We start from the raw sequence: 20,812 nt of genomic DNA on the forward strand, positions 1-20,812 counted from the left end.
ATAATTTTTTTTATTGGGGGTTGAAAAATGTTAAGGTTAATTTTTTTTAAGATGATGTTTAATTTATTTTGCTATTTCTTTTTCTTTAGTTTTTACCACTAGTATCCGGTCCACTTGAGCGCCTGATTTGATTCGGGCGCCAATTTTGGCATCAAGTGATCCAAGCTCTATCTCAATCACAGTTGCGGGCGATCGAACTACCAAGTCTAGTGTCAATCACCACTGTACCTAGTGGCGTATTCAGGAACCTGAAGCAGGGGGTTCAGACTTTTTTATCTTAAGAAATCTTTTGTATAAAAAGGTCTCTTATATAAGTTAGAATTTTTTTTTTATTGAATGAGCAAGTTTTATTGAAAATCTCTTAAAATTGACACGGTTTTTTTTTTTTACAGATAAAATTGACACAATTTAGATAGAAAATATTTACACAAAAAAAAATCCAAAAGGTAAATTAATCTACAAAAATGTTCTATCAAAATTAATAGCTAAGGTTAGTACCTTGCAAAAATTTATACATTTTTTATGTGGTTAATTAATTTTATAGTTGTCTTGATATAATAGGTCAAATTTATGATGTGCAAATGAAACAAACATAAACCTTTATATTTCAATCAAAAACAAAAAACTATATAATTTTCGTTAATAAGTTATAACATTAGCTTGACAAAAAAAAATTATAACATTAGAGCCAAAAAAATATAGTTTTTACGTGATGTACAAGTTTTATATTTTTTGTTTTGACAGGATTTTATATATATATATATATATATATATATATATATATATATATATATATATATATATATATATATATATTTAGCAAGACGGGATTTTATATGTTTGTTTATACTATGTTTAGTTTTATTTTATTTTTTTGAAAAAGATACACTAATATGTTTTTGACAAATAGGCTATGTTGCTTCAAAAAACGAAAATTTCTCATCCCACCTACCCACTTTCTCGCACACTCTCCGGAAATTCCATTTTTGCCCTTGGGGAAAAAATTCGGAACGCGTTTTCCGAATTTTTTTAGTTCAAATTTGGAAAAAATTCGGAAAACACATTCCGAAGTTGTTTTTAAAGGCAAAAAAATTTCGGAAAACGCGTTCCGAATTTTTTGACCAAGGGCAAAAAAGGAAAAACAGGGAGTGTGTGAGAAAGTGGGTAGGTGGGATGAGAAATTTTCTCAAAAAACACATTAAAAAACACAATTGGGCCACACATAGTAAAAGACCCAAGATGGTTACTTAAAAGAAAACCCTAAATACACTACTTTCATCTTCTTGTTGGATGTTGCAGCTACAGCTTTTGTTTTCTTTTCATGAGCTACTGGTTTTGTTTTTCCTTCTTTTATTTTTTGCATCTTCTCAACTAATTTTCTTCCTAGGTTCATTCTTCAGTGTTTCTTCTTCTCTTGGGTGCTTGGGTGGGTGCAAAAGTAAAATTTCACGGAATTCAATGAGCAAAATATACAAAATTATCAGTACAATTTTTTAAGTTCAGGGGGTTCAGTTGAACCCCCTCAGCACAACGTGGCTACGCCCCTGACTGTACCAACTAACGATTGATTTAACTTATTTTGCTAATTAAACTAATTGAATATTTAATAAGTTTTTTAAGTGTTGTATTAACATGTAACCTATCTAAAAGTAGAAATTTGACATAAAATTGAATACAAAAGTTTCAATAAAATTTTACCACATATATATTTTTTATTTAAAAGTTTGTAGTTTTTTTTATCTTAGATGAAATTGTAATTCATTGAAATTAAACTCACACAATTGTGAGATTTCGGGTTCGAACCCGGGTCACGACGTCCAATCCAATAATTTCGATTTTTTTTTTCCAGTTGAGATAGAATTTATTGGAGAAGTTTGTAGTTTTATATATTATGTTATAGTCATGATGATAGATAAACAAGAATATGAAAATATTCTTTTTTTTTAGGTGAAGTGAAAATATTCTTCTTATGGAACACTATATATCACATATCAGTATAAAAATATATTATCCTATAAGAGTGCATATCCCTTAATTTTTCATTTAAATTTAAATTTTATTTTTATAACATAAATCATAAGTTTAGTATACTATGTTCACCTGATAATTGTATAATGTTCCATTAAATTACCTTCGACTTAACCCACTTGGATTGGTTAAGTATTAACTTGGGATTTGAGACTGTATTCCTCCTTAAAGTAAATTTTAAATTCGATTTTCTCTATTGTCAATTTGAGTAGGCTAATTTAACTTGTTAAAGAAAAATTAGCTATAACTTCCGCTTTAATTGTATGATATGACAAAATACTTTATTTATATATCGGTGTAAAACTCAAAAATAGTAATTCTATATCAGAATAAAAAAAATATCATTTTTTGATCTCTCAATTCTATTTTTTGTCAATCTCCCTCAATCAGTAAATTATAACCTCTAGATTAATCTAATGAGCCAAAAATCTAAAAGCATAATTTATTAAAATAAAACCTATGTACAAAATAAATTATCTAAAAATAGAATTGCAACAGTAAGAGTAAGACGACAAAATGGTTCAGGCATGCCGTCAAGGCGTCATCGGTTCTTCGGCAATTCGACCAGAATACCGACCGATCATCATTACATGTTAGCTTAACATATATAATTATACTATTTGTAGATATTGATATTCTGTGATTTATAACATATGAATTCGTTCATACCCACAAGATGCAAGAACATTGCAAACCAAAGCAAGGTACGGTTTTTGATAGCATTGAGGATGCATAGAAGTTTTGAAAAAAAAAATTGAGAAAATAAATCATGTGGAATTAGATTTGATGGAAAAATTTGTTGAAGAGATGAAAAAATGTCTCATATGCCTTTGAGTGGGTTGTGGTTGAAAGAGATTTGTTTGAGTATTTTATGGTTGTGTTAATATGGACTTTTAGTATTTTAACCTTTAGATTAATCTAGAGATTATAATTTGCTGATTAAGAGAGATTGACAAAAAATAGGATTGAAAGGATCCAAGTCCTAAAAACAATTATCATAAAAAATCTTTTAGAATATCTTGAAATCTTAATTCTACATCTAAATCTCTCTTATTACTAAAAATAATTGTGCCGGCATAGTCTAGTAGTTATTTTATTTTTTACAAAAATATTAAACCTAAACCATTAAGATCTGGTGCAAAAAAAAATATAATTAAACCTTAAGATCTTGTCCAAAAAAAAGTATTAAACCATAAGATCTTGTCAAAAAAAATAATATTAAACCTAAATGATTATTATTATTATTATTATTATATATAAATAGAGGTATTGCCAATGACATGTGGAGAATAAAAGAAACGTGAAAAGGAGGCTGAAAACTTGTAAAAGGTACGCACCTCTATTTCTATTTCTTTTATAAAAACTGTACATGTTTAAACGGTGTATCAATAGGTGTTGTTATTTTTCCTAATGGTAATTTAATTCAATATTTAGTGCTTTATGTTTATTTTAGGTTTTAATTTGGTGTTAATGAAAAACCTAATGGAAAGGACCAACTTATACATACAATTGAAACTTTTAAAATATAACGGACTAAATTAAAATCTAAAATAAACACAAGGGACCAAATGTTGAATTAAGTCATTCCTAATTTATTTGTATTGATCTGGTATTATTATCTTAGGATTTGAGAGTGTGTTTCTCTTAAAATTTTAGATAACAACATACTTTAATTATATTGCCCACTTTAATTATATATGACATGACAAAATACTTGATTTCTATTAATCATAACTTATTTGGTAAAATTCACGCAAATTTATAACTCATCGTGAAAAGAATTTAAATGAGGCTTGTTGATTAACTTTCATTGATGTTAGTACTTCCATGCCTGGAAAACCATTGATTGAATTGTGTTCTTAATCTCATTTTTGCACTTCTTCAAATTGCTTAAATTCAAGGTTATTCTTGTTGCTTTGACATCAGAAATGGAACAAGAGGAAGACAAATTGTCAAATCTACCAAAAAAAATTCTTCATAACATACTATCAAGGCTACCGGAGGATGATGCAAATAGGACAAGTGTTTTATCAAAGGCTTGGTTAGAGACATGGTATACTTTTCCCATTTTATGTTTCTCCGATTTTGATTTCATAACAGAGTCAACACAACCAAAGGAAGATATTGCAGGTATGAGAAACATTTTAAGATTATCTGAAAACAAAAATGCTAAAACTTTGTTATTATATTTAAGTCTAGTTTTCATATATTGTCTTTTTAGATACTAAAATCACATTAATGTTTTTTCAACCAGTGGAAGATTTATCTAGGAAGAGTAAAGACTTCATTGAATATGTAAAGAGAAGATTATTGAGGTTTTGGGACCACGGGTTGCCTATCAAAGAATTTGCGTTTATGATATTAGACCTTCTCTGCATGTCAGAAGATCTTGATTTTTGCTTGAAGTTGGTCGCTGAAAGTGGTGTTGAAGTTTTAGATCTTTGTTTTCCTGATCCTTCCTTCGTCAAGGATGAGAAAGATCGGAGTGAATGTTATGTCTTACCGAAGGGTGTAATTGAAGTCAAATCACTTACCAAGTTGGTACTAGCAGGGGATATTAGAGTCGATCAAGCATTCATGAATCATTCAATTAAGTTTTTCTCCTTGAGAGAATTACATTTGTTGCATGTCGTTTTGGAAGATGAACAAGCAATAGAGCGTCTCATTTCTTGTTGCCCTTTGATTGAAATTATAACTCTGATGCTTTCTGGTGGTAGCATGAAGTCTTTGAGCATGCATGGTTTACAAAAGCTCAACACAGTTTATGTTGATGGAATAAAAGAGGTTTATATCGATGAAGCTTCGAGTCTTAAGAGTTTATATTATTGCTATGATTGTTGGAACGCACCATTTAAGATTGATTTTATTCAGTGCAAATATTTAAAAGAGTTACTCTTGTGTTTGAATAGTACTACTATTATCACAGACAAATGGTTTCTTGAAATATTTCCAAAATTTCCATTTCTCGAGACGTTGGAGATATGGAATTGTATACTGTCTGAGACGATCAATATTTCAAGTGTTCAACTTAAATATTTGCATGTATATGATTGCTCTAACTTGAAGGAAGCCAACATTGATGCTCCAAATCTATTGTCATGTAAATTTGATGGTTTTAATGGCTCAAAACCTATTATATCTTTTTTAAACATTTCTAGTCAACTAGAAGTCCATCTTAGCGTCTCGATTGATGATCGTGATGAAGATTTGGATGTTTTTTACGTGAGGGAACTTCTCCAAAATATCAAACCTGAAAATGTTTTAATATCACTATCTCTATTCATCTATCATTTTTCGGTGAGTATGAATATTAATTAACTACTTGTTTGGTTCTATATATTTACTTTTTTTTTTGACAAATATATATTTACTTTGTTTAATTAGTGTGTACTGTATTTGCCCTTAATTTATGTAGGATGCACCAAAACAGGTGTTCTTGGATATTCCATCCCCTCCACCAAGTATCAAGCATATGGACCTATTCATTCTTTCAGAACTAAATGAAAATTGGTATTCATCAGATGTAGATTTCATACGTTTGTGTTGCATACCTGAAACTATATCTTGGAACTTGGATAATTGTGATTCTAGCAAAGCATTTGTTGAGGTATGTCTTTAATTTCTCATACCAGCTATATCCGATCTTGGTTGGCCTTTCACCCCTAGCCACAAGTCATCCCTGTATTTTGCCATATACATGGGTTCGGTCCTCCAAGGCCTGTTAGAGCTCTCTTCAACCTGCTCATGGCTAGATCCGTAAAAATTATGGAGGATGTATTAGTCTCCGACATAAAAATAATAACTCTATTTAATCTCTGACAAAAATAAACTCTATTTAATCTAAATATTTTGTCTTCCGTAATTTTTGTGAAGATTAAAACGAACTTTCACACTTTTATCAATGTAGAAGTTATGTGGAGAGCTTCTCATTTCTAACTCTTTTTTTTTTCTTTTAATTGTCTAAAATTACAGTTTTTTTATGAAACGCTAAGGAGAAGAAAAGATGATACTAAGTGTTGGTGGCGTGACTTGAAAGAAGCGAAAGTCACTAGATCTACAACAGATGAAGGGACCATGTTAAAATCGTTGCCAAAGTATTCGACTCAACAAAATATTATGTTTAGGAAAGATATTTAATTCCGTAAACAAAAAAAATGGAAAGGTATTTAATGTTGTTGTGATCAACTGTTATAAAGGTTTTGTTTGGTAAGATTGGATTTTGAGCTTATAGTTTATAAGTTTATATGATGAAAAAAGACCTGTTTCGTAAACATTTTTTAAAAATATCTTATAGTTTATTTTACTAGATTATAGCTTAGTGTTCAAACGAATTTCAAGTAGCTTATAGTTTATCATTTTTCTTCCAATTTTACCCCTAATATCTTACTTGAAAAAAATTAAATATTAATTAAACATATTTTTTTTATGTCATTTTATAGTTATAATCTAGTTCAACCGCTAAATTTACGAAACAATACAGTTTCAATAAACTAACTTATTTATTATAAATTATCCGCTATAAACCAGCTTATCAGTTATCCATTGTTTTCTAACAAAACAGAACCAAAATTCTCTATCTAAACGTTCAAAAATTCTCTAACCAAAGCTCCAAAAGTGCAGTCGTGTCTCTTCTCAGCTTCACACAAACACACCACACACTTTCTTCTAGCTAGCCAGTACAATCAATAAGTCCATGCCTGGTCAAATACAAAACATTACATCAAAATTACACGCGCTTTTTTTCCTTCTTTTAATTATAATATTGAAATAAAAAATATTAAATCTAGAAAATGGATGTATGTTAATTTTTTAAAAAAATATGCCAAGGCCTGTACAACCTAGTTCAACTAACGGTTAAAAATAATATAAAATCATTGATGTAGCTCTATTCTAATTGCTTAAACTTTTGGGATAATCGGTTATTTGATATGGTATCAGAGCCTCTATGACTAAGTGGAAGATTTATCTATATCTAGGAAGAGTAAAGACTTCATTGAATATGTAAAGAGAAGATTATTGAGGTTTCGTGACCACGGGTTGGTTATCAAAGAATTTGCGTTTAGGATATTAGACCTTCTCTGCATGTCAGAAGATCTTGATTTTTGCTTGAAGTTGGTCGCAGAAAGTGGTGTTGAAGTTTTAGATCTTTATTTTCATAGTGAATGTTATGTCTTACCGAAGAGTGTAATTGAAGTCAAATCACTTACCAGGTTGATGTTGGAAGGGGGTATTAGCGTCGATCAAGCATTCATGAATCATTCAATTAAGTTTTTCTCCTTGAGAGAATTACATTTGTTGCATGTCGTTTTGGAAGATGAACAAGCAATTGAGCGTCTCATTTCTTGTTGCCCTTTGATTGAAATTATAACTCTGATGCTTTCTGGTGGTAGCATGAAGTCTTTGAGCATGCATGGTCTACAAAAGCTCAACACAGTTTATGTTGATGGAATAAAAGAGGTTTATATCGATGAAGCTTCGAGTCTTAAGAGTTTATATTATTGCCATGATTCTTGGAACACACCATTTAAGATTGATTTTATTCAGTGCAAATATTTAAAAGAGCTACTCTTGTGTTTGAATAGTACTACTATTATCACAAACAAATGGTTTCTTGAACTATTTTCAAAATTTCCATTTCTTGAGACGTTGGAGATATGGAATTGCATGCTGTCCGAGACGATTAATATTTCAAGTGTTCAACTTAAATATTTGGAGGTATCACAGTCCTATAACTTGAAGGAGGTCAACATTGATGCTCCAAATCTATTGTCATGTAAATTTGAAGGTTTTGAAGGCTCAAAACCAATTATATCTTTTTCAAACATTTCGAGTCAACTAGAAGTCGATCTTAGCGTCAACTTGATTAATAAAGATTTGGATGTTTTTTACGTGAGGGAACTTATCCAAAATATCAAACCCGAAAATGTTTTAATATCACTATCTCTATGCATCATGGTGAGTATGAATATTAATTAACTACTTGTTTGGTTCTATATAATTTGTGTGTATATTTACCTTGTTTAATTTATGTAGGATGCACCAAAACCGGTGTTCTTGGATATTCCATCTCCTCCACCAAGTATCAAGCATATGGACCTAATCATTCTTTCAATACTAAACGAAAATTTGTATTCATCAGATATTGTAGATTTCATACGTTTGTGTTGCATACCTGAAACTATATCTTGGAAATTAAATTGTTGGTGTCAGAGACCTTAGCTAAATTGTGTCCTGTAATTTATAACACTTGCGTGCACAATGTGTATCTTGCAGATGTTAGTTTTAATGTTAGGTGGTAATAGTTGTTTAATCAATAACTCTAGTAATTTGAATATGAAATCGACTTTGGTGGAATTTTATCTATGCCTCTATGTAGCTATGTGATACTTTGCTGATTTTTGGCATGGTGTTTTCTAAAGAGCACTGTAAGTTTCTATAGTGCGCCTGAAATTAAATTGTTTAGACATCTAGATAAAAATTTAGCCGTACGTAGTGAAATGGTGTTGTCCATTATTATAGTTTTGGTGATTATATATATATATATATAGGGGAGGGATCAAATTACACCGGTGTAATATTTGAGTAATGTTACACCGCTCAATAACGCTTTAACGAATACAAATTTTACAAAATCCACCGTTGGATTGAAAGCTTATAACGTATAGATCATCCATGTTGAATTGTATAAAAATCTAAAATCATTTGATATGTTTCTGAGATAGATCAAGATTAACGGTATTCAATAAAAACGCATAAACCATTAATCTTCATCGGTCTCAATAACATATCAAACGATTTTAGATTTTTGTAAAATTTAACATGGATGATCTATACGATATAAACTTTCAATCCAACGGTGAATTTTCTAAAATTTGTATTCGTTAAAGCGTTATTGAGCGGTGTAACATTACTCAAATATTACACCGGTGTAATTTGATCCCTCCCCATATATATATATATATATATATATATATATATATATATATATATATATATATATATATGTACGTTTTTTGAGAATTGTTGATACTCCTTCGGTCCTAAAATATAAGACCTATTTGACTACTGCACGTATGCTAATGTACAATTAATTTTGATCAATAATATATTTAATTTTTTATTAGTAAAATTTATAAAAACTTGATATTTTGAAAATACTCGTTAAAATAAATTAAACAAAATTTTATATGTTAATACTTCTATATATTATTAAACAAATTGCAAGATAAATGAATAGTATATTTAATCAAATTAACTCTTATAAAATAGGACGGAGGAAGTATTTTTTGAATATTTATATACTAAAACTTTAGTATTTGTAGTTTCCATTTCTCCTCAGACTATTTGCTAAACATAGGCTCTATTTGGCAAAAATAGCAGATGACTGATAAACTAGCTGATAACTTATAGCTTATAGCTGATGGGTGATGACTGATAGCTTATAGTTGATAAGCTAATTTCAGTGTTCGGTAAAATTAGCAGTTCAACTAGCTGATAAGTGTAAAATGACATAAAAAGACATTCTTAATTAATAATTAATTTATATCAAATTTATATTTTAGATAATATTTTAAATTTATTAGTGTAATATATCTTTATTTATTTTTTATAAGAAATGTAATATATTTTTCGTTGGTACAATTTTTCATATCTTTATCTTTATAAAAATAAAAATTGTTGAATGGTGTATTGCCTAAAAACACTAACGGTATATGCCTATTGTTATCAACCAATGAAGATATATGCCTATTGTGTTCACGTAAAAAAAACGAAAAGGAAAGGAACATACAACATATATGCCTAGCGCCTCTGTGTTCTTCGGACTATAAATTATACAATAAATCATAAAGGGTAAAAATGTAATTTGGAAAATATACTAAGGGTAAAAGTGGAAGAAAAAATGATAAGCTACAAGCTATAAGCTCATAAGTTACTTGAAATAGCGTATGAAAAATAAGCTATAAGTCAGTGAAATAAGCTATAAGCTCGTAATGAAAACACTCTTACCAAACAGGTCTTTTAACTTATAAGCTATAAGACATAAGCTATAAGTCAATTTTTTGGCCATACCAAACAGACACATAGTCATAAAAGTATGCCAACTAATCTTAAAACTATATATGAGTATGTTTGATAGGAGAACTTTAGGGGCAATGTATTTTCACACTTTGTATGAGTAAAAATATAATGTTCAAAAATTTAAGAATAAAAGAATTTTTTGTGGTATTTTCTTCTTAACTATAAAATCAAATGATATTTTATCTTTAGGAATAGAAATTAATTAATTAATAATTCATTCGTACTAACAATTGTGTGTGAAAACCACAAAGCATAGCATCAAAAGCTATAAAACAAAAGAAAATTAACTTGATGAAAGAAAGAACATGATTAAGAGAGTAATTTATAAGGTCAATCCAATGGACGATGAAAGTGATTATACCAAATAAAAAGAGGAGGATGAAGGAAAATAAAGCTGAGGTTGAAACCCATCTTTTTGTTTTGTTGTACTTGTATGATGAAAGCTTTGACTATTGGCCATATGATAGAGAGTTCCACCTCACCTTATGTTGATTGATTATTGTTAAACTAAATATACGCATACCTCAAATATGATTTGTTTAACGTGGAAGGCTTCATCAAATCTTTCATGATGCATAAGTTGCGAATGTTATATTATAATGAATACGAATTTTATAAAATCTACAGCATAGAAGACTTAGTGAAGTCGTCATATTACACAAAGCCACTACTGCAAAGATTGGTAAGCACACATCATGCAATTGAATTACAAGGTGTATAACTATAGGGGTACTCAACCCTTACAATTTAAAGATAATCACCTTAGATACATTGAATGCAAACTAAACGATTGTTACAACAGTCGCCCTATAAACCAAAACCAAGAAATGTAATAATTTGGTTCACTAAAGAAGATACATTGACACATTCTCCTCTAAATAAAATGTTATTACGTATACGCCAAATACTCCACATAGTTGTAAAATAAAATGTGTTACTTAACGACAAAATCGGTAGTAGTTGACAATCCTTTATAAACTTAATTAATAGTAAGTGATTAAAATATTATTACGCATACGCCAAATAAATACTTCACTTAATCGATAAACCTTGCTATTTTTGCCTTTTTGCTATTTTTCCAAACAATGAGTTTCTTAGTTGTTGTCTTAGTTATTGTCAAGTCTCAACGCAAAGGAATTTTGGGGTAAGTTGGCACTTGAAAGAATTAAGCATCTTATTCCACAAATTAAGGAACATGCAGATTGGTTAATTTGATGTTTACATGCTATAAGTTCATAAGCTACTTGAAATAGCGTCTGAAAAATAAGCTATAAGTCAGTGAAATAAGCTATAAGCTCGTAATGAAAACACTCTTACCAAACATGTCTTTTAACTTATAAGCTATAAGATATAAATTATAAGTCAATTTTTTGGCCATACCAAACAGACCCATAGTCATAAAAGTATGCCAACTAATCTTAAAACTATATATGAGTATGTTTGATAGGAGAACTTTAGGGGTAATGTATTTTCACACTTTGTATGAATAAAAATATAATGTTCAAAAATTTAAGAATAAAAGAATTTTTTGTGGTATTTTCTTTTTAACTATAAAATCAAATGATATTTTATTTCTAGGATTAGGAATTAATTAATTAATTAATTAATAATTCTCATTCACAATAACAATTGTGTGTGAGATAGTGATAAATAAAATTTGGTTGGGAGGACTACGGTTCGACCCCTGCAACTGCGATCGGGAGAGAGCTGAAACCACTTGATATTAGAACTGACTCTCGAATCAGATTAACTGGTAGTAAAAGTCGGAAAAAAAGAAAGGAAAAAAGAAAGAATAACTCAATTACTAGTACAGTGTTTGTCCCGTCTTGGTACGGTGTTTGTTTTGGTTCAGATTTGCAAGTTTGTTTCGATCCAATTTCAGTGCAGATTCAATGACTTTAGCATCATCAACGTTGCAGATCCGGATACATGATTATTCCGAACACTTAAAGTTTGTCATATCAATTGTAGGCTTTGTCATAGACACTAGGCCGTTTTATGCTATTAACTCGGATGCTGTGAGCCTGTTTGCAGATTCATCCTTATTAGTTTTTAGCGAAATTGAATATGTAATAATTTTGATTGACTAAGAATTTGAATGAATGAATGAATATCGTTGTTTTTGAGTAAAAAAAAAAAAAAAAAAACTCAATTACTAGTAATTACTTTAGCTATTTTTCTCCCTAATATATATATATATATATTTAATCTCCTTCCTCCTCATCGCATTACTCAATTTCATTCATTCAATCTCGGAAAACCCTAAGCCGATGGAGAACAGAAAATTGTCAAGTCAGGACTTTCTATCAGCGATTGAGAAAGAATATCCTATTCCTAAGCCGATGGAGAACAGAGACACCCGGGAGCAATTGTTGCCGAAGCGATCGACGAAGACGAAGCAATTGTTGCCGATTTATTTGAAAGGTAAGGACACAGTCGATTTAATTAATTTATGGCTTTATTATGTTACGAAATAAATAATATTATTATTTACTGTATGTATTTGTATTAGTGATTGAGGAAAACTATAACGGGGAGTCTTCTGCTGCTGCTGTACAAGACATATCGAAATTGTCGCTATTTGGTAAGTAGATCAAGTAGTTGAAATCAGATCAAGTTAGTTGTTTTAGATTTTCGTTGCTAATAGTTTTTGTTTTGAAATCAGATCTTAGACAGGCTTCTTACAAGGACACGAGACTAAAATTGGCAATTAGGAAATTGGCGCCTTCCGTGGTTTCTGTTTCCCACTTCACTGGTAATTTACGGAATTTATCTCTTGAATTTGGATTGATAAAGAGTCATATTATGAAAATATGGCATTTTACAGGGGTACACAGGATGCTTGACTGCTCGGGTTTCATCATTGACTGGGATGATTCTAAGGGAATAGCTACAGTTCTTACTTCTGCTAAGTTAATGACGTCTCCTGACCACCGCGACGATTACTATGTATGTATGCCCTTGACTTCCTAGTTTTTCATCGTGTATAGCCCTGTTTGTTTCAAATTTCATCACTAGCAACATTATATAGTGACTGATTAGGATAGGATGCCCTTCCTAAAGTCACTCTATTAACTCGATAAAGCACTTTGACTAATTACATTTGTCATTTTTAAGGACAAACAACGGTTGAATCTGGGGATCTCACAGGGCATTCATTCATTCATACTTTCCCTTCCCCACTTGCAGATCTCACTGTCTACTTTCCCTGTTTTCTACACGTTTTTTAACCTTTCTAACCACCTTTATGTTAAGTATGCCCATTTAATGCAAATTTGGGAATCCAAGCAGGTTATATAAAGAAACAATATCCCTCCTTTTTTTATCTGTTTTCCCCAAGTTCCTAAACACCATACTAACCTCCTCCCACTCCATGCTTACACACAGTTTCAATATTGCCTTTGTTTCCTTACATTAGTGCCGTTTATTTTTTCTTTCTATTTCTATTTCTATTTTGTATTTATTTACCTCTATTGCTATTAAATTTCATTGTTATCATATTTTTTTAATTTTCAGATTATTGTTCGACTCGCAAATGGAAAAATGCTTCTAGCTGAAGAGGACTATGTTGATTATTATCACAACATAGTGACTTTTAAAGTAAAATCGGATGCCAAACTGAGACCCTTAGATCTTTATTCACCTCTGCAGAATCTAGAAGGAGTTGAAGTAGTTGCGTTGGACAGAGATTTTTACACTTGCGAATTGTCAGAAAGATGCGGATTATTTAGTAAAGATTATCCATATTTTGGATGTGAGCAACTTGCCAGCTCTACTTGTAGTACTACCCGGGTATCCACATCATTTTGTGCTATTATTAGCTTGCATGAGTTTGTTTTAGGTTTTCACTTGGTTATGTCTTTTTGTTAATGATCTGTTATGTTTGGTGGTTTTTTTTATTTTTTTTATTTTATGAATGAAGTTTTTAAACTACTTCAAATTTGTTTAAAATTTGTCATTGATTTTGATCTTGCATGATAATTGATAAAGCTCTAAAGTAAGTTTTGCCTTGTGGTTTAGTGAATAAATCTCCATGTAATTGTATGTTATATTCATCTGGTTAGGAATGATTGTCCAATAATAGACACCAAATATTTTGAGTTTGGGAAAAAAAATGTTTAGTTTACACGGGAGCGATATGCATGCGTGCAGTCATTTCTGTATTGGCTTTTGTTTGCTTTTATTTGTTGAATTATTTTATGATATGCATATATTGGCTCACTAATTTTTTGTAAATTAGGTCGGTGAGGGAGGACTGCTTATCACTAAAGAGGGTCAAATTATTGGCATCAACTTTTATGATGGCCGTCGATATGTTCATCCTCTTCCGACATCAGTGATTAGATTATGCCTGAGGAATTGGAATTCACATGGGTACGGTTCTCTTTGTATCTTATCTTTCTCTTATTCCTAATCTGCCTTGGAGTTTGAATTATTAGGATGTCCTCTGTATTGTTTGATGATATATTATATAACTGTACTTTAACTTTATACGGTGTTAAACTACTAATAGTAACAAAAAATGAATATTAAATTATATGGGGATTGTTTGATGATATATTATATAACTGTTACCTCATAATATACTTGTGGACTGCCTCCAATAATTGATCCAATTTATGCAGGATTGTCATGCAACCTTGGCTCGGGTTCACTGTGATTGACATTGCTGATCTCCCTCCTGATACATATAATACATATGAAACAATGTATGAATTCAGTGGTGATAGTAGTGTTGTTGTGAAAGAGGTAATACTGATCAATCCTTTGCAAATTCTTGATTTAGGTGTAAACTTAAAATTTGTTAGCTAAATATAGTAAAATTAAATCTAGCTAAAATAATAAAATACTAAAGAAACCCTCCTACACCCGTCTCCTCCACCTCTAAAGAACTCGTCCCCGAGTTCTCATCTTGATAAAGAGCCTCATGTGCTTGATATTGGCTCATGCGTTTGCTTTAATTACCAAATTATTTTTCGTTTGCTTGATTGCTACTTTTTGCTCTTCGTTTTTCTCCTCTAACATGAGATAACAACTTGTTAACCCATCAATAACTCCACAGTGGCGGTGGAGCTTATATGCATAACATGAGAATACCGATCAATGTTCCTAAGTTTTTCAACTTGAATATAACAAGGTTTGGAGATCTTTCTAACATCGTTTCTCCCCAAATCAAGTAGCAGTTTGTGCTCTACGCATTGTTTTTCATTATTCAAAAGAAATTTCTCTGTTTGTGTTGTCCTTGAAGTCGCATCATATTGCGTTGCCGATGACGATAAATTTGTTACATGTCCTTCTTTCTCATTTGTTTCTTCATCAATTTCTGGCGTCTCGTCTATTTGGATGTCACAATCCATGCCATTGTTGTTCATGTTGAAACTACCCTCCAATTCTAGATTGAACACTCCTTCCTCATCGATTGTAGTTTCTACCGTTTTAGACTTCACCCCCGTTTGGACCTCTGATGCTAGATTCAACTTTTCTTCCGCATCTGGTGGCGGCAACACATCGCGGAATTCTTGTTTATTATTGAATTCAGCGTTGACAGATCTCAAAAGGAGAGACTCATCAGTCTCCACCGTTTGTGAAGAACTCAAATCCTCAATAATTTGATTCTTTCCAACTAGAGCTGTCAAAACGGGCGGTCCGGTACGAAACGGGCTGGGCCGGTCGGGTTTTGTCGGGCCGGGCAAAAAAAGCCCGGATAAAAAATGGGTTACAAAATGGAGCCTGAGCCTGGCCAGGTTCGGGCCGTCAGGCTTTCGGGCCGGCCTCGGTTTTTTTCCTTTATTTTTGTTTATTTTGTTGTCTAGCAAAAAATTTGGCAAAAAAACATACATTTATATTATACATAAAATATAGGATTAATAATTCTTGGGTGCCCTATTTTTTTCTCATCCGTTACTCACAATTTTCTCGCGCGCCCTATTATTACTTAAGTAGTAAAAATGATAAATTTGATAAAAAAACACCGTCCGCTACTTAAGTAGCGGATTATGTTTGAGAAACTCGTTGGGGGGTAAAAAACTCTTATAATACAAATTAAGTTCAAATCATCCAAAACAAATTACTTATATTTATTTATAATTTGTTATTATAATTTTATCGGGCTTTCGGGCGGTCCGTGGCCCATTTGGGCTAGCCCATGTTTTATCGGGCTTTATCGGACCGGACTAAAAAAGGTCCGGATAAAATTTTGGGCTACAATTTTAAGGCCCAAGCCCGGAAAAAATTCGGGCTATTCGGGCCGGCCCATTCGGGATAGCCCATTTTGACGGCTCTATTTCCAACTACATATGCATCGTTTATTTCAATTGTTTCATTATTGATGATGCTATATGTTTCATAGACTTTAACATTAAGATACCTTTCAATATACATTTTCAAAACAGAATGTTTAGCAATATCTTTAATCCTATTACGCGAGTTAGCTGCCATTCTCGAAGCATGTCTCAAATGGTCAGTCAAAGGGTAATCTTTGTTGTAACAAAACGGACAATATATCGAATCAAAGATTTTAAACTCGTATCATCCTTCAACTTTTTCTAATATCTACGCTCATAGTATTCCAAATCAGATTCACGGGTATGTCCTGATTTTCTGTACGTAATTGTATCAATAATATGGTTGTTATTACAAACCCTAATAACCGGAATTGGTCCTCCTCCCCTGTTCAGATTGTTTCTGTTGTGGTTGTTATCGTTTCTGTTGTTGTTGGTGATGTCGTCCACCTTAGTCGTCAAGCCGCCATACGATCTGACAGATCTTTGATGGCCGCAGTTAAAGCGATTTTCGTCACCGGTTGATCTCCCATGGCTGATCACGTTAGGAAAAGAAAAGGAGAAACCTGCTCTGATACCAACTGACGCAGTTGGAAGCTGGAAGGATCAACAAGTGCTAATCCTATAACGAAACACGGATTCGCAAGCGACAAACCTGTTAAATAAAACTATGGAATCCACCAGAAGGAGTAACTAATCTAGAATCCACCAGACTTCCGGAATCCACCAGAAGGAGTAAATAATTTGGATTCCACCAAACTTGAGAAAAATCTCTATAATTTTATTGAATGAAAAGATTGCAAGGCTGCAATAGTTTAGCTTAAATACTACTGAAAAATAAAAATAACAAATCTAGCTAAAATATAGTAAAAGAAAATTACAAACCTAGCTAAGGAAAATAACAAATCTAGCTAAAAGATAATAAAAGAAAATAACAAATCTAGCTAAAATATAGTAAAATTAAATCTAGCTAAAATAATAAAATACTAAAGAAACCCTCCTACATCACTTTGTATGTCTGTTTCCTTTCATCGTCCGTTTTCTTATCGGTTTTTGCATATCCGGGAATCACAATTTTTAAATCTGTCTGATAATTGGTTCAAGCCTCTAAGCTATCTCTTTGATCAACTTCTGGTACTATTTTATGTAATTTTTGGCTTTTGTTATGAGCTTTGAAATGATCTAGCACAGGTGTATAAAGGATCGCCTGCTGATAAAGTTGGAGTGCGATCAGGTGACTCAATCAATGCTGTGAATGGAAGGAAATTATGTGGTGGTCTTCAGGAGGTATTATGTGTGATTGTGTAGCGTATTTGTTTCTTAACTCAGTTTTGATCATTGTCACATTTGGTCAATATGCTTTTCTTCGATTTTGTAGTATGTTAAACTACTAAATGGCGTATTTGACATGTTGAGTGCTTGTCCTCCCAACCAGACTGATACGAAGGTCAGCTTTACAACATTGCACTTGGTTACGTTTCTTTAGCATTCAACATTATTGTTTTGATACTTTTGTGGTGTTTGAATCAGGTTTTTGTAAGTGTAAATGATAATAGTAAACTAGTGTGTGCCGAGAATCTTAGTGTCAATGACAAGAATTTCTGTAGTAGGTAATTTTCTTTTCTTGTCTTTTTATGTTATTCATAATATTATAGTTGTCTATGCTCGCTCCATCTTTCATTTTATCCTAAAATTGTCAATTATAAATACACATGTATGTATTTTAGTATATGTTACATGATTGCTTTCTTCTCAATTCATTACATGTATATTTTGTGTTCGTTTGCAGTTGGCTTGGAGATGAGTCTGATTGGTACTTGATGAGGCCTCTGCGTGGGTCTGATCCAGGTCCTCGTTATGATGTCTCTTGGTACTTCGAGCAGCCTGCCGCTGAATCTAATACAGGTCCTAATTTTGATGTCTCTTGGTACTTCGAGCAGCCTGCCGCTGGATTTGATACCGCCAGAGGCAGAGACAGGGGTGGCACGTCCAGGCATCAGGGTGTATTCGAGTTATCATGTATGCAAAATTTGGGTATTCCCATAAATATATATTAAAATAGAGAGATTTATTCTATGTATGTCTTTATATCTTTTAACTTGTTATATTTCATTTGTTCACCAGATACTTGACATCTAAGAAGTGTTGAAGCTTGGAGGTATCTGTGATATGGAGACAGAGAACACCTTTTGGGACCAATATATGTTGGTGTCAGAGACCTTAGCTAAATTGTGTCCTGTAATTTATAACACTTGCGTGCACAATGTGTATCTTGCAGATGTCAGTTTTAATGTTAGGTGGTAATAGTTGTTTAATCAATAACTCTAGTAATTTGAATATGAAATCGACTTTGGTGGAATTTTATCTATGCCTCTATGTAGCTATGTGATACTTTGCTGATTTTTGGCATGGTGTTTTCTAAAGAGCACTGTAAGTTTTTATAGTGCGCCTGAAATTAATTTGTTTAGACATCTAGATAAAAATTAGCGGTACGTAGTGAAATGGTGTTGTCTATTATTATAGTTTTGGTGATTATATATATTTATATATATATATATATATATATATATATATATATATATATATATATATATGCACGTTTTTCTAGAATTGTTGATACTTCTTCGGTCTTAAAATATAAGACCTATTTGACTACTGCACGTATGCTAATGTACAATTAATTTTGATCAATAATATATTTAATTTTTTATTAGTACAATTTATAAAAATTTAATATTTTAAAAATACTCGTTAAAATAAATCAAACAAAATCTTATATGCTAATATTTCTATATATCATTAAACAAATTGCAAGATAAATGAATAGTATATTTAATCAAATTAACTCTTATAAAATAGGACGGATGAAGTATTTTTTTTTAATATTTATATATTAAAATTTTAGTATTTGTAGTTTCTATTTCTCTGCAGACTATTTGCTAAACACAGGCTCTATTTGGCAAAAATAGTGGATGGCTGATAAACTAGCTGATAGCTTATAGCTGATGGGTGATGACTGATAGCTTATAGCTAATAAGCTAATTTCAGTGTTTGGTAAAATGAGCATTTCAACTAGTTGATAAGTGTTAAATGACATAAAAAGACATTCTTAATTAATAATTAATTTATATCAAATTTATATTTTAGATAATATTTTAAATTTGTTAGTGTAATATATCTTAAATTTTTATTTAATTAATATATTATAATATTTAACCCTATTTTGTACTCTGCAAAATCAGCTAAGGGCGAGACTTCTAATCTAGAAGAAAGTCCCATAAACATAATATACATCATAGTGTTGTGGATATAGTTTCCCTAGAGAATGGGAAATAGCTAGTGTATTGAAAAATAGCTACATTATTTGATGTGGATAGAACACATGCATTAAGCCTTGAAAACATAATATTATGACAATGAAACCCTGGTCAATATAACATACAATGATGTTCAGTCATTCCCATATATTATGATTACAGCTAATTAAATTAATAAATTTAATTTGACAAATATATTTTAATGACTAATTTGAAAGGATATTTGCACACACATGTTTTGAATTGACTCATGATAATATATTGGCATTGCAAATAAGAAGCACAAAAATTATTTTCACAAAGACCCAATTTTTTCCATTGATCCATGTGATCTTATTGCTATAATTTCTTCGTGACACACACAAAATTAAATGAATAAAATGTCATCAATACATGAAATAAGAAAAAGAGAGAAGATAGAAACAAATCAAGAGAGTACCGAAAACTAATCATGTTGCCTTGATATTATTTGCCTTGATATACATGTAAAATGGCTTACGATGACATATTTTACCTTGATATTATTTGCCTGACTAATCATATTTGACTAATCATGTTGTACCTGTGATAAAAAAAAACTGGCAATTTGGCAAAGAGATGGTGGTTTTGTTTTTAGGAAAATGCTAAACAGTGTCCCAGGAGCATTGTTTAAGTATATCAAAATAGAAATTTATGTCTCGAAATACGTGTATTCAAATACCTCAAAAGCATAAAAAGTTGTCTTTTCAATGTTGATTTTATTTTTTATTTCTTTTTTTGGCATGTTTAACAAGTGCCCCGGGGACACTATTTAGCATGACCCTTGTTTTTAAATGAGAAACCGTAAACTTAGAGCGGGAGTTACTTTCATGGGGAACCATTGTGCAGTTATATTATGTTAGTTATTAGATCTATTGTGTTATTTGAATTGAAAATGAAGGGTAAATTTGACCAAATAAAAAGTCATCCCAAAAATCTATATCCTCTTTATATATAAGTTTAGATAAGTATAAAACATAAGTATAGAAGTATAGATGACTAGAGTTAATAATTGTTACTCAAAATGCTAGTTAATCAATCTCTACCTTACTACCATTGAATTTTTTTTAACCGATTGTTAGTTTGTTG

The 20,812-nt window shown here is 31.2% G+C and overlaps 3 protein-coding genes across 3 annotated transcripts; all 3 read left to right on the forward strand.

Annotated features, from left to right (window-relative positions):
* Nucleotides 1-1,324: 1,324 nt before the first annotated feature.
* On the forward strand, nt 1,325-18,788 carry LOC123918128. The gene is made up of 13 exons (XM_045970092.1): nt 1,325-1,349; nt 12,321-12,531; nt 12,620-12,691; nt 12,773-12,862; nt 12,935-13,056; nt 13,624-13,899; nt 14,348-14,481; nt 14,733-14,856; nt 17,580-17,675; nt 17,767-17,835; nt 17,919-17,998; nt 18,178-18,407; nt 18,513-18,788. The coding sequence occupies exons 2-13, from the start codon at nt 12,378-12,380 to the stop codon at nt 18,518-18,520; spliced, it is 1,455 nt and encodes a 484-aa protein (XP_045826048.1). The 5' UTR covers nt 1,325-1,349; nt 12,321-12,377; the 3' UTR covers nt 18,521-18,788.
* LOC123914639 (FBD-associated F-box protein At5g56370-like) lies at nt 3,957-6,165 on the forward strand. Its single transcript, XM_045965834.1, has 4 exons — nt 3,957-4,158; nt 4,250-5,325; nt 5,444-5,635; nt 6,001-6,165. Exons 1-4 carry the CDS (start codon nt 3,957-3,959, stop codon nt 6,163-6,165), a joined length of 1,635 nt encoding a protein of 544 aa, XP_045821790.1.
* On the forward strand, nt 6,183-8,327 carry LOC123914640 (FBD-associated F-box protein At5g56370-like). Its single transcript, XM_045965835.1, has 4 exons — nt 6,183-6,190; nt 7,005-7,983; nt 8,062-8,185; nt 8,302-8,327. Exons 1-4 carry the CDS (start codon nt 6,183-6,185, stop codon nt 8,325-8,327), a joined length of 1,137 nt encoding a protein of 378 aa, XP_045821791.1.
* Nucleotides 18,789-20,812: the final 2,024 nt, after the last annotated feature.

This window comes from Trifolium pratense, linkage group LG3 (genome assembly GCF_020283565.1).
Source record: "Trifolium pratense cultivar HEN17-A07 linkage group LG3, ARS_RC_1.1, whole genome shotgun sequence".
Taxonomy (NCBI): Eukaryota; Viridiplantae; Streptophyta; class Magnoliopsida; order Fabales; family Fabaceae; genus Trifolium; species Trifolium pratense.